Source organism: Poromitra crassiceps, assembly GCF_964638095.1.
Source record: "Poromitra crassiceps genome assembly, chromosome: 5".
NCBI lineage: Eukaryota > Metazoa > Chordata > Actinopteri > Beryciformes > Melamphaidae > Poromitra > Poromitra crassiceps.
In genome coordinates this window covers 33,205,501-33,220,451 of record NC_139642.1, presented here as the reverse complement: position 1 = coordinate 33,220,451, position 14,951 = coordinate 33,205,501, and the positions used below count along the sequence as shown (strand labels likewise).

Here is a 14,951-nt window from a genome sequence, read left to right as displayed (position 1 = left end):
AGACAACTGAGCAGGAGTTTGAAAATAGCTTAGATGCACAGATTGGGAAAGATACAGGGAGGAATGTTTCCCTAGATAACCCACTAATCAAAGAGCCAGAATAATAAATGTGTGTTATAACCCACCAAAATGCAGTAAGATCATGAAAAAGAAATTCAAATGCAATTTTCAAGCAAAAAGTAAAACTATCACGCTTGGTTCAAAGGAGCAAGCCCCCAGTCAAGCCTGGAAATCTCATAAATTTCTGCATATAAGCCTCTTCAACGTAGTAAGGGCTGCGAAATATAATTTAACTTAATTTATTATTTAGTGTTATTTAAAAAAACTATGATTATCTGCACTGTCAAAAATATTATTATTACTCTAATTAGAAGTGCAATAAAAACTAAAAGAAGATTGTTACACCTATTTCCACTTTTATTCAAATACAAATATCTTTAAAGTTGAGTCTGCGCATATCCCAGGTTAGAACTCACAACCTCTCTCTCTGCAGGCAGCTGACATACACAGTGAACCACAAAGGCACTGCCACTGATGCTGTATTTCTCTCTGTATGACTTTTGAAGTGGTTGGCTATAGGTCAAAAGGATATATTTTAGCTTTTAGAAATAGTTAAGTAGCTAATCTGTGGGCACTTTCCTCTCTTTCCTCTGGCTGTCGATTCAAAACTGACTGAGACTCGAACCCACGACCTCAACAGCCATTGAGGGCTCAATACTGCTGGGCAGCAAGCTAACCCTCTGTGCCACCAGGTCAGACCTCTTACAAATGGTTTTCTCAGTGGTTTTCACTCTTGCCAGTCAAAAGTGACTGAGGGGTGGGCTGACTGTCTGTAGGAGGCGCTCTGTCAGCCAGTGTGTTTCCAGCCATGTTAAAGAGATGGAAGACCGGTTTGCGGAACAACATTTCTCCTCCATCGGGAACCGACACTCAGCCCTTCATGCAGAGACAGAGAAACAGCTGCTCATCCTGCTGAGCTGTTCCTCAGTGTGGGTGTTAACATCTGATTTCTCCAAGTTTTCATACTGTTGTGATAACAAACTCAATTAAGAGGCATATTTTAGCACGTCTCAGTAGATATGAATGTAGATTTGGTTTGAACACTGAATGTACACCAAGCCGTGGCTACTAGTGCTTGTGCTTTTGTGTAGATTAGTGTATAATTGATTTCTTGCAGATCTCATCAATGCCAATCAGAAGGCTCTCATGTGCTGGCCGGGACAGATCAACAGGGCTCAGTGAGCAGACATGCGCACACACCCCACACACACACAGACACAGACAGACAGACACACACACACACACACACACACACACACACACACACACACACACACACACACACACACACACACACACACACACTAACATACTGTATATGCACATGCGCATACAGACACACACATACACAATAGTTGGTGATGCCAATGTTTACTGTAGTTATCATCAGCTATGCAGTACAAAGACATAAATCTGTGATCAAAGCCTTCTTTGCTTTTTGTATGATGTGAGAACTTCCCTTTTGGTATTTATTCATGCCATTATAATGGAATGTCCTTGCTTTAAACAACCTGATTGTTTACAGTGTAATTTGATTTTATTAAGCACCTATTTGTTTGCAGCATTCTCCCTGACGCAGGAGACGTCCCGCTGCAGGCCTGGGGTTCAGGTGTGTGTCTGTCCCCGCTGACTGAGAGACAAGAGCAGACAAGTTCAGCCACCCATCAGCACACGACAGTCCCACACCCAGGGGACCACCAGGGATTTGGGAACAGTAGCCGTGCCGTAATGTTGCGTGAAGCGGGTGCAGGTTGCCACATGCAGCTACCAATTAACTCTTGTGCCCGTGGCAGTTTGTCTTGTGCAGTTGACCTGTGTACAGGCTGCATTAGAAAGAGAGACATTGAGAGAGAGAGAGAGAGAGAGAAAGAGAGAGGAAAGAGATGTAGCCTTTGGTTGCCAGTAAATGTAATGATGTGATGTTTCGTTGAGTTTATTTGACGTGTGTGTGCGTGCGTGCGCGTGTGTGCGTGCGTGCGCATGTGTGCAGATGTGTGTGTGCATAATGTACTTGCCTGTGTATTGGAGGGGGTCAAAGCCAGAGTAGGCTACCAGTACCACCTGCTAAGAGTAGGTGGCTACTTTAGGTCTATTTTACCAAAACTACCAAAGTCACACTTCATTTCATTAATGCTGAGATGAGAACGCTCTGGTTTTTACTGTTTGAAACAAATGAAAACAATTAAATACAAAAACTCAGATGAAGTGAACAAACTCATCCATGTCAAGATTAATACTATATCCTGAGTCAATCACTATAATTCAAGATCCCAGTCTCCATCTTTGGTCTGTTGAATCTGTTCTCTGGTTACCTTGTGCAACACTTTTCCCTAGAGAGCTGCCGAGACACCTGTCACACTACAACCATTTTGTTTGCTGTCTGCCACAGCGAGAGAGCTGTCTACACCCACATAGCATGGAAATCAGCCGCTTTTTGCTTGGATTATGTGCCGTTTTCCTCTTTTACAAGTCGGCCTCGCCAGAGTCCACCTGCAAGTTGAAGGCCAAGTTCAACCTGAATGGGTACAAGGATGTGGAGAAGAAGAAGGTGGTTATTGGAGGGATGTTTCCTGTTCACCAGCGTATTGCTTCCAAAGGTGCCAACACTTCACGTGTGCCCCTCTCCTCAGGGTGTGAGGTGTAAGTGAGCAGTCTATGACCTTTTCTAAATGTGATCATGTTGATTTAGTTTCTTTAAAATGTGTGCTAAATGGAGGGTGGTGTGAGTTTATAAAGTTTGAGTGTATAAAAATCCATATGATGGTCTAATATTCAAAATTAACATTGGGTTATTTACATCTTTAGCCCTAAAATCAGGAAAACATTTTACACTTAAATGTTAATATTTTGTCTCGCCTGTAAAAAGTTCTCCTGAGATGTCTTAACCTCATGATTTGACTACAGGTAAAAGGGGGCGGCACCTTAGGGGCCAATTAGTCATTATTATGTTATTATGCAGACAGGGCCTTGACAGGAGAGAATGCTGCTATGACACTCAGCAAGTCGTTGTTGCCTTCTTGTGGCTGATAGAGGTACTACATCGAAAAAGAAGAATTGCTCAGCTTCCAATGAGCAACTATTTGATTAATTTTAATTTAGCATATATGTGGCATTAGCTGCTTCAATAAAGCCAAGTCAAATCTAATTGAAACACAAAAAATGAATACGAACATCAGGATAATCAGCAAGGTGGGATGCAAGGGACATTATTCATTACTTTTCATAAAATTCTATGTCTGGGTGTATGTACTACAGAATTGTATTGACAAGGTTGTGAACCTAATTCAAATCATGACTAGGCTCCTATTCTCATGTTTGCTACCCTCACTCTCATATTAATACATTGATTAATTTGATTTACAGGTCCAACCTGCAATTGAAGCATGGTGCCCCATTTAAAAGCATTTTTTGTGTGAAATTCATTGGCTGAGGTCTTTCTGCAATGAATGACAGTATCTATCTGATAACTAAACATGAGCCAATGTTATCTGAGACTGTAAAACACTGCAATGGCATATGGTTCTGTTCTGTGTGTAAACAGCAGAGTAAAATTGATCCACAGGAAACTGCTGCTATCCTCCCGTCATCCTCCAGGTTTAACTTCCGTACCTTCCGCTGGACCCAAACCATGCTGTTCGCCATTGACGAGATCAACGGCAGGACGGACCTGCTGCCCAACACCGACCTGGGCTACGTCATCTACGACTCCTGCTTCACCATCTCCAAGGCCGTGGAGGGCACCCTCACCTACCTGACGGGCCAGGACGAGGCCGTACCCAACTACCGCTGTGGCAACGGGCCACCGCTCGCCGCTCTCGTGGGCGCTGGGGGCTCCGATCTATCCATCGCCACCGCCAGGATACTGGGTCTCTATCACTTCCCACAGGTAGGCTGATGATGAGTGGTTCATTCTCCCCTCTCCTCCCCTCCCCTCCCCTCTCACCTCTCCTCCCCTCCACTCTCTTCCCCTCTACTCTCATTCTCTCCTACCCTCTCCTCTCCTCCTCTCCCCTCTCCTCTCCTTTCCTCCCCTCTCTTCTCCATTTCGTTTCCCACATCCATCTCCTGTCCTCTAGGTCAGCTATTTCTCATCGTGCACCGCCCTGAAGAGTAAGTTCCAGTTCCCCACCTTCCTGCGGACCATTCCCAGCGACGAGCACCAGTCTGCAGCCATGGCCCGGCTGGTGCTGCACTTCGGCTGGACCTGGGTGGGCACCATAGCCGCCGACGATGATTACGGCAAGTACGGCATCAAGGAGTTCAGGGAGCAGGTGGAGGAGGCCGGGGTCTGCATCTCCTTCTCTGAGACCCTGCCCAAGGTGAGAGAGCCCTTCCCTCGGTCTCCTGTTTGTCATCACTTCATTCCCACTGGAAAGCACTGGAAATCAGTTCATCCCTGAGTGCAAGTGGACATTTTGTCAAATGTCCACTTGCACTCAGGGATGAACTGATTACATTTTGGTGGTCAAAGGTCAAAGTTCAAGGTACTGTGACCTCACGAGTGCCATTTTCTACCTCGTTAACACGATATCTCAGGAAAGCCTTGATGGAATGTCGTCACATTTGGCTCAAACATCCACTTGGACTCAAGGATGAACTGATTACATTTTGGTGGTCAAAGGTCAAGGTCACTGTGACCGCACGAATACCATTTTCAAGCTGGTTAATGCGATATCTCAGTAACGCCTTGACGGAATTTCTTCAGATTTAATTCAAACTGAAAAATAAAATATTGGGGGGAGGGGGGGGGGTTCCAGGACCAGAGGTTAAATACATCAGCATACACCACCTGTAGCCAATCCTACTACTATAATTGGAGAGCAATAATTGGAGTGTGTCCATGTGTGCTCGGTTCACCATCTCCAGAGTGAGTTTCAGTTAGCTTTGCACAGAAACAGCCGGTAGAAATACTTTTTTACTTTTATACTTGACTACATTTCAGAGCCTGTAATTTTTTTATTTTTACTTGAATAAACAAGTTTAATCAGTACTTCTACTTTTACCAGTCTTTTTTTTAGACAAGTAACTGTACTGTAAAGAATGTGTGTACTTTTCCCATCTTTGATGCCGTGCCCTTTCATCCCATCCAGGCGAATTCCCCGGAGGACATCCAGCGTATCGTGGACACCGTGGTCGAGTCCACAGCCAAGATCATTGTGGTCTTCTCGTCAGAGATGGACCTCAGTCCTCTCATCCTTGAGCTGCTCCGGCACAATGTGACCAACCGCACTTGGATCGCCAGCGAGGCCTGGGTCACCTCCGCTCTCATCAACCAGCCCGGAGTGAGTCGTGGGTCGGTCAAGAGTCAAAGCGCTGATTGACTGGCTGATTGTTTGAATTATTTGATAATTTTCTTATTGGTTCCATATCTATCTAGCCTATTTAATCCAAGAAAAAAAAAGGAGAAAAAATATGATTATTTGGGCTGAGGTTGATGTTGTGTGTGTGTGTGTGTGTGTGTGTGTGTGTGTGTGTGTGTGTGTGTGTGTGTGTGTGTGTGTGTGTGTGTGTGTGTGTGTGTGTGTGTGTGTGTGTGTGTGTGTGTGTGTGTGTGTGTGTGTGTGTGTGTGTGTGTTCCCAGTTGAGCTCAGTCCTGGGTGGCACTATTGGCTTTGGGTTGAGGAGAGCTGACATACCTTATCTTCAGAACCATCTACTGGACCTGGACCCTTATGCTGACCCCCTCAATGAGGAGTTCTGGGAGACGGTGTGTTTGTTAAGTTGCTTATTTGACCTGAGGACAGCGGGGTGCTGGGGAGCTGGGGGCTGTCAATCTGTCTGCATTCTTAGCCTGAGAGGGGGCAGTTACAATTAACGGAAAACTTTGAAAAAGCACGAGAAGGTCATTTTCTTTAAGCTTTAGACAACAAAGTAGACACTGAACATTCGAGTGCAACATAAAAGTCACACGGATGATGAAACACATCTACAGAAAGTGACAGCTTTGTCCATATCTGTCTGTTGCAGGTGTTTAACTGTACACTGGACTATGGCAAAGCTCTGAGGCAGACCAGAGACACAGAGAAGGCGGTGAATGGTTCTCTGTCCAGAGGGGCGAGGGGGGTTCCTGAAGGGCTGTGTACAGGGAAAGAGGCCCTGGAGCCGCTCAATAACACCTACTCTGATGTCTCCCAGCTACGAATCACTTACAGGTCAGTCCTTACAATTAAGACTAGTAATACTGCTACTATTATCTTTTTAAACCGCTAATAACAGTAGCAGTAATATCAATCAAACCTTTATTGACAGACACTTGGGCCATAGATGTCACATACACAATTACAAAAAGCACATAAGAGCACAATAAAAGAACAAAAGTACATTATAAAAGAGAGTCATACCAGAGTTTCCACATGACTGGTATCTCACAGTGCTTAGCCCAGGATCAGTGAGCAACTTAATAATAACATTCTGAGACACGTTCAATCTACAGATAAACCTGTACCTCAGATTTCTCAGGAGCGCCTGGAAAGTGGCCACCCCCGCCTTACAGGTCACTAGCACTGCTCCACCTGGGCTTTTTCAGCAAGATGCGCATGCAGTCATTATAGGCAACCTGAAGTTTAAGCATGCTTGCCTTCTTAAACTTTACCCACAAGGGGGCAGTATAGATAGGGGTACAGTAAGCCCTAAAGAGTGTGATCTTCACATCATCAGAACAGGAGTGGAATTTCCTGACCAACATGTTAGCCTGAATGTATAACACACGCCGCTGTCTATACATATCATCATCATCACCCATATGGTCAGTGATGAAGTGCCCCAGATATTTGGTTTTGTCACAGACACATAGAGCATGCTCAGACAAAAAAAACGATCTAATAAAACTATTTCAAATACTTTGGAAATCACACTGGCTAGGGCGATAGGCCTGTAGTTATCTAGGCTCTCGACTTTGCCAGTCTTATGCTTGATAACAGGCACCAGAGCGACTGACAACATAGATGCCGGCAGAAAACCATGGGTCATAAAGCCATTAAAACACATGGCAAGAAGAGCTGCAGCCTTGGGGCTAGCTAACTTAAGATGTTCAACAGAAAAATGATCTAATCCACATGCTTTGTTATCGGCTAGCTGTAAGATCGCCTGGTAAACTTCTTTAGCTGTAACAGACACTACATCGTCATTCACAATGGTGCCCACATTATAAGGACTACTTTTAACACAGTTGAAGAGGACAGAGTAATGTTGCCTCCACAGTTCAGCTATATTAGCAGCACCAGAGACTCCCTCTATGGTGCAGGGTAACAATGCCCCGGCCCTGTTCAGAGCCTTTACCTCCTTATCTGTGACATCGTTATCCAGCAGCTTTTCAGCCATGGAGTCAGCTCTCATGGCCTGCTCATGCTTACCTATATAGCGAACTGCATACTTATACCTGGTATTGGTGAGCTTTTTAAACTCCAGCTCCTGCCCCCGTCTAGGCCTGCCGGCTAGAACCCAGGACCTGTAAGCCTCCTTGGCTTCTGCATGATGTGCAGCTACATATTTATTCCACCCTGGCTTGATGTTACATGCCTTACTAGGGTGGGTGAGGAGTGGAGTACTTGCCTCACGCAAAGCTCCCACAATACAGTCATACATTTTACATAAGTCATTAGAGTGAGAGGCAACATTACAATTTACATCAGAGCACAAAATAGCATCTATGGGCAAGAAGACAATAATGATGGTCATGGTGCTAATGATGATGATGATGATGAAGATGTCTCTCCACAGTGTGTACAAGGCTGTGTACGCTGTGGCACACGCCTTACACAACCTGGAGCACTGTGAGCCGGGACAGGGGCCGTTCCACAAAAACAGCTGTGCTGAGATCACCAACTTTGAGCCTTGGCAGGTAAACGTGTGCGTGCCTGTGTGTGTGTGTGTGTGTGTGTGTGCCTGTGTGTGTGTGTGTGTGTGTGTGTGTGTGTGCCTGTGTGTGTGTGTGTGTCATCGTAGTTTAGAAATGTCATGCATGCCACAGGATTGTCCTGTTTGCTGCAGGAAATTGAAAGTTATCATACATATAACGCTAGTTGGTTTTCACAGAATTGTGTTCCTTGGGAACAGTTTGGAACCTAGCTTATGTCCTGTCAGTTATTGTAGGAGTAAACACTGCATCAGGAAGTAAGCTGGGGGCAATTTAGAATGTTTATGTTGACGAGTTGAAACCCTCTATAGAGAATGGAAGTTCCTGTATATCACTGCTATACAATACATTATATTATAATTTACTATACTTTATATCACCGCCATATCGCTGCTATACAAACTGGGGGGTTCAGTGCAGAGCGACGGACCCTGTCTGAATACAGCCTTAGCACTATAATTGATGTGACTGATGTGATAACCCTACTCCCCACTATGGACCTAAAAGGGTAATTCAGGCTACATTCTTGCAGTGCTCATTCCAAATAGCATTTATTGGTAGCAAGTAATCTTTGGTCTTTTCTAAATGCTCCAAAGTATTTGTAAATAAATGTAGACAATACAAAGGATCAAAATTGACTTAGATCTGCCTGCATCTCTCTCTTGTCTAGCTGATGTACTACGTTAAGAATGTGCGTTTCGAGGTGCCCCACACGGGAGAGATCATCTTCTTTAACGACGGGGATGTAGACGGCTACTACGACATCATTAATTGGCAGGTCAAAGGTGAAGGGGAGCTATCCTATGTCACCGTGGGAAACTACAATGGGACAGCGCCCCTAGAGTCCAGGATGTCCATACTGAATGAATCTATTGTGTGGAACAATGAAGAACTGCAAGTCAGTAGTATTTTGATGAAGTGTACAGTATGTGTCATATTTAATGTGTGTGTGTGTGTGTGTGTGTGTGTGTGTGTGTGTGTGTGTGTGTGTGTGTGTGTGTGTTTACTGTAGTATGTTTATATGTGAAAGACCATATTGCCACCCTCATAGGGTCATCTCTAATGGCAGGCATGTCCAAAGTCCGGCCCGGGGGCCAATTGCGGCCCGTGGACCTTTTTTTCCCTTTCTGATTTCCCCCCCATTTTCTCCCCAATAATTGTACTTGGCTATTTTCCCCCTGCTGCTCTGATCGCTGCTCCACCCCCTCTGCCGAGCTGGGGAGAGCCGTAGACTAGCACCATGCTTCCTCCGACACATGCACAGTTGCCAGCCGCTTCTTTTCACCTGACAGTGGGGAGCTTCACTGGCAGGACGTAGCACGTGGGAGGATCCGTGGACCGATTTTATACAACCCACAACTTGCCTCTCAAAATGTACTAAATGTGGTCCTCCACACATACCGGTATTGGTTAATCAAGCTTTGCGTTTTTTTCCGTTCACCCAACGATACCAGCACTATCATACAGTTTGTAGACAAGCACCAAGTAGGAACTACGCAGGCGGAACTGTTTAAGTACAATTGTATTGTATGTGATTTTTTTTAAAGTAACCCATATGCGAGAAGCAGCTGGCCTGGCCCGCAGGTATTTTCACGTTATCTAATCTGGCCCCCATTCAAAAAAGTTTGGACACCCCTGTCTAATGATGACGAGTCTGCATACAGGCTTGATAATGACCACCTCATGACCTGGTGCAGTCAAAACAACCTGGAGCTCAATGCTCAAAAGGCAATGGAGATGGTTGTGGACTACAGGCAGAACACAGCCCCACCTCCTCCCCATCACCCTGGGTGACTCCCCAGTCAACACTGTGGAGTCCTTTCGCTTCCTGGGCTCAGTCATCAGCTGGGACCTGAAATGGGAGCTGAACATCAGAGCTCTCACCAAGAAGGCACAACAGAGGATGTACTTTCTTCTGCAGCTGAGGAAGGTCAAGGTGCCAAAAGCGGCATTGGCACTTTTCTACACCTCCACCGCCAAGTCCATCCTCACCTCCTCCATCACCGTCTGGTATGCTGCTGCTCGGAAAATCATGGCCGACCCCACCCATCCAGGTCATAAACTCTTCAGGGCCCTCCACCATGGCAGAAGACTGATGTCTGGCAGTGCCAGAACCTCTCGACACAGGAACAGCTTCTACCCAACTGCCATCCACCTCTTCAACGAGACCTGAAAGCCCCCACAAATCAGGACTTTTGTCACTCCCTACCCGCAGATGCCCCCTGAGCACAACCAGCTCTGCAGAGGGCATTATCCCACGGACACTATCCTACCCCCCCCCCCCCCCAATTATATGTCACTTTAAAGGACTTTTACTTTGCACTTTATCATTTATCACTTGAGATTGTTTTCTGTTTTGGTCTTCTGCTGTTGATGTGATCACTATGCTGCATACTTGCACTAAGTCAAATTCCTTGTTTGTAATCTAATTACTCACTACAGCTATTGAGATGAATCTTGAATGTGTGTGTGTGTGTGTGTGTGTGTGTGTGTGTGTGTGTGTGTGTGTGTGTGTGTGTGTGTGTGTGTGTTCTCATCACAGCCTCCTCGGTCGGTGTGCAGTGAGATATGCCAGGCGGGCACCAGGAAGGGGATCCGGCAGGGAGAGCCTGTGTGCTGCTTTGACTGCATCCCCTGTGCCGACGGCGAGATCAGCAACAGCACCAGTCAGTACTGCTTCATACTGTGCCTCCAAGACATGACCATGTCTTCCTTCATACTGTGCCTCCAAGACATGACCATGAGGCCATATACACCTGGCGTTAACATGTGTTTTCTGTGATCAGATTGCAATCAGATTGTGTTTTATCACTTGAAAGTACAGGTGTAAACACCCCCAAAACGCATTGAAGAAGGATTGCAATCTGATCGGCCAAACTACAATCTACAATTTTCTACAATCAGATTGCAATCAGATTGGAGAAAATGCATGTTAACGCCAGGTGTAAATTAAATCAGGCTGAAGTGATAAAATACAATCTGATTGCAATCTGATGGCAGAAAACGCATGTTAACACCATGTGTAAATGGCCTCCATGTCCTCCTTCATACTGTGCCTCCAAGACATGACCATGTCCTCCTGGAGACGTTGAACTGCTCATACAAAATAACATGATCAATCAGAGCTAAATAAAATTGTGTGTGTGTGTGTGTGTGTGTGTGTGTGTGTGTGTGTGCATGTGTGTGTTTGTAACACTTTACAATAAGGGCCACTAAATTAACATGTTAGTTGAGCATTACTAAGCATTAGTTCAAACTAACCCTTAGTTACTTCTCTCTGGCTGACAGATGCCCGTGAGTGTATCCCGTGTAGTGAGGACTACTGGTCTAACGTCGCCCGTGATGCCTGCGTCGCCAAAATCATCGAGTTCCTGGACTTTGGAGAGCCACTGGGGATCACGCTCATCGTCATCTCTGTCTTCGGAGCTCTGGTCACCATAGGTGTGGGGGTGAGGTTCACACGGGACGTCCGGATACTTTCGAGGAATAAGGGTTGGCACGATGGACGATGGCATCGACCATCGTCGATGGGCCGACCCCCATCGACCTTTGAGCCTTCTACATTGGATTATCGTGATGTCCATTGAGCAAATTGGCCCATCTATATAGCTTCAGTTCCTTCCTTGGTTTTTAGATACGGATGTTTTGCTTCTGTACTCTTGTTGAAAATAAACTCAAATTAAAAGGAGTGAGCATTCTGCACTTTAACCTTACATTCTTTAATTTCACACGCAAAATAACAAGAGTATTGAGCTAAAACATCAGTCACTGTGTTGCTGTCCAAACACGTGAATGAAAAACTGTATTTGTGTTGTCCAGGTGCTGTTCATCATGAACCTCGGCACCCCTCTGGTGAAAGCCAACGATACCCTGCTGAGTTTCTCCCTGCTGTTCTCTCTGGCGGTAACCTTCTCCTGCTCCATCATCTTCCTGGGAGAGCCCCAACACTGGAACTGCATGACCAGCCAAGTAGCCCTGGCTCTGGGCTTCGCTCTCTGCCTGTCCTCCATTATGGGTGGGTACACTCTCACTTTCTCTGTTGTTTTTTTTGTCTCAGTGACAAAAGGTACAACTACTGTGTTGTTGAGTGTGGGTGTATGGTGGTGTGGTTGTGTGTGACCATCAGCCATGGCATTGTCCACTGGCACAGTCCCCTCTGTAGATCCATCTTTCCCTGTGTATCTGTTTTCTTGATGTCTTTGTATGGATGAGTGTGATTGGTGGTGATGGGTCCTCTGAGGCTGTGCTGTTCTCTGTCTTCAGGTAAGGCAGTAGTGCTGATGCTCAGAGCCCAGACAATGAAAAAAGCCAAAGCCAGAGCCAAAGCAGCCGCTAAAGCTGCAAAGGCCGCCGCTGAAGCAGCAGCCAACAGTGGCAGTCCTGACATCATAGTAACCAACACAAACAACAACAACAGTGACGGCAACGCTGGTAATTCTGACGTTGACCGTTTGACCGTTGGCCACCAGAGGGCGATAGCTGCTGTGGGAACACTGATACAGGTAAATAAAAAACGAAAAATCTAAATCAAAAATCTTGAATCCAGAGTAATGTATAACAGTTACTATGAAGGATGTAGTGGATCCATATTTACTGATGATGTTGCTCGAGTGACATCACTGATGACATCATTGGTGACATCATCAGTGGGAAGGAGGGAAGCGATGCTGATGATGTTATAATGGCTCTGTGAGTGTGAAGGGCTAAAAATGCACTGTAGTACTAGTGCTCCCCTGTGGCGTATCTTTTATCATTTTGTTCCCACCAGATTCATTCCAGACAAAAGTGTTTTGGCAAATCTTGCAATCGGAGGCGATCAGAGCAACGGCTTGGGTGATAAATGTGCTCGGATGGATAGACAGACAGACAGACAGACAGACAGACAGACAGACAGACAGACAGACAGACAGACAAACAGACAGACAGACATACAGACATACAGACAGACAGACAGACAGACAGACAGATAGACATTCAGATAGACAAACAGACAGACAGACAGACATACAGACAGACAGACAGACAGACAGACAGACAGATAGACATTCAGACAGACAGACAAACAGACAGACAGACAGACAGACATACAGACAGACAGACAGACAGACAGACAGACAGACAGACAGACAGACAAACAGACAGACAGACAGACAGACAGACAGACAGACAGACAGACAAACAGACAGACAGACAGACAGACAGACAGACAGACAGACAGACAGATAGACATTCAGACCGATTATATAGTAAGAAGATAATTAAAAGTACAGGTATAATTGAATTTGTTCATTTTTTTGAATTCTTGCATTGGAAGTCTTGTTTACCCAGCCTTTTATTTACCAGTACATCATGATATGATTAAACATTATTTGTAAAATTATGCAAAACTATTTATGGAATTCTACCTCCTACCCTGCCTTTTTAAATGGAAACCACACACATAAACTACAATTCAGGTTGGACTGACATCTACTGGTTAAAAGCATGCAATTGCAATTGCTATGTGCTATTGGCTGATCTTGCATGTTTGTAACCAGTAGATGTCAGTCCATTTGTGTGTGTGTGTGTGTGTGTGTGTGTGTGTGTGTGTGTGTGTGTGTGTGTGTGTGTGTGTGTGTGTGTGTGTGTGTGTGTGTGTGTGTGTGTGTGTGTGTGTGTGTGTGTGTGTGTGTGTGTGTGGTTTTCTCTATGTGGGTGACAGCCTTATCAAAACACCAATGTTAGATTCATATCCCTGTTCATGTGTTCATCCAGGCAGTGGGTTGTACTGTTTGGCTCATCATCCTCCCTCCACACCCCATAAAGAACACCGCAGGCCAGAATGTGAAGATCATTCTGGAATGTGATGAAGGCTCTGTGATCTTCATTTGTTGTATCTTCGCCTATGACATCGTCCTGGCTCTGCTGGCCTTCATCTTTGCCTTCATAGCTCGCAAAATGGAGGACAACTTCAGGTAGCTAACACATAATGCATGGGGTAAAACAGGTGGCGAACACTTGGGATATCAGTTAGCTTGATATAACTGCAGCTGCTGGAGGAGTTGGGCTTGATGGACTTAAGAGGAGAATACCAGTGTCATTTTGATTTACTTGTGTCTAAACCTAGCTAGAGTAAATTTTGGGGTTAAATTGTCCTTTAGTAAAACTTTTTTCTTTTCTTTTTCCCAAATTTACAAAACAATATGAATGTGTCTTAATCTATGTTCCAGTGAGGCGAAGTGCATGACCTTCAGCATGATGGTCTTCTTCATCGTCTGGATCTCCTTCGTCCCGGCTTACCTCAGCACACGCGGCAAGTTCATGGTGGCCGTCCAGATCTTTGCTATCCTGGCGTCCAGCTTCGGCCTGCTGGCCTGCATCTTCCTGCCCAAGTGCTACGTGCTTTTGATCAAACCTGAACAAAACACAGAGGAGATGCTGAGGCCCCATTCCAAACCCCGCGACGGGACCTTGACCGGTACCTCAGCCTCATTGGCTACGACGGCGACTGCGGTCATCAATGATTAGGAGAGCAAGCTAGGGTTTACACCAAGGATCTGTCTTTTAGTTCAGTCAATACAGGAAGTGCTTTGTGCTGGACTCTGGAGGGCCCAAACTATTCACTGACCAAGCAACTAAGTATCCACAATATTGAGCTGCAAAAACCTTACATTTTCAAATGAAGAAATAATTGACAATAACAGCAATAATTAGCAACCATCAAGTTTGTTCTATAATTAACAAACAAAATGCAGATTATATTTATACTGATTGAACTGAAGGTGAATTAATCCAACATCTTGTATCATCGTATCACATAGTCTTCACACATATGAAAGGTTTTCCACTGGGGGAAAAAACACTGTTACCTCAATTTTTACGGAATACTTCAAAAATATATTCTCAAAATTGTTACTATTTTGTAAAGTAAGGTTGCTTCAGTGATCTGTAATGTTACACAATGAGTTTCACTTGTATGCCAGTTATTTCAGACAGACAGAATATCCTCATATGTGTAATGCACACAATGGACTATTATTTAATGACTCTGCATCAC

At 45.0% G+C, this 14,951-nt stretch overlaps 1 protein-coding gene across 1 annotated transcript; it reads left to right on the top strand.

The window, feature by feature from the left end:
* Positions 1–2,476: 2,476 nt before the first annotated feature.
* Positions 2,477–14,422, top strand: vmn2r1 (vomeronasal 2, receptor 1; the record flags this gene model as incomplete). Its single annotated transcript, XM_083636625.1, has 14 exons — positions 2,477–2,700; positions 3,655–3,946; positions 4,137–4,379; positions 5,151–5,342; positions 5,642–5,767; positions 6,028–6,212; positions 7,780–7,900; positions 8,586–8,813; positions 10,458–10,581; positions 11,204–11,364; positions 11,735–11,930; positions 12,179–12,417; positions 13,670–13,869; positions 14,125–14,422. 14 exons carry the CDS (start codon positions 2,477–2,479, stop codon positions 14,420–14,422), a joined length of 2,829 nt encoding a protein of 942 aa, XP_083492751.1.
* Between the last annotated feature and the right edge of the window lie 529 nt (positions 14,423–14,951).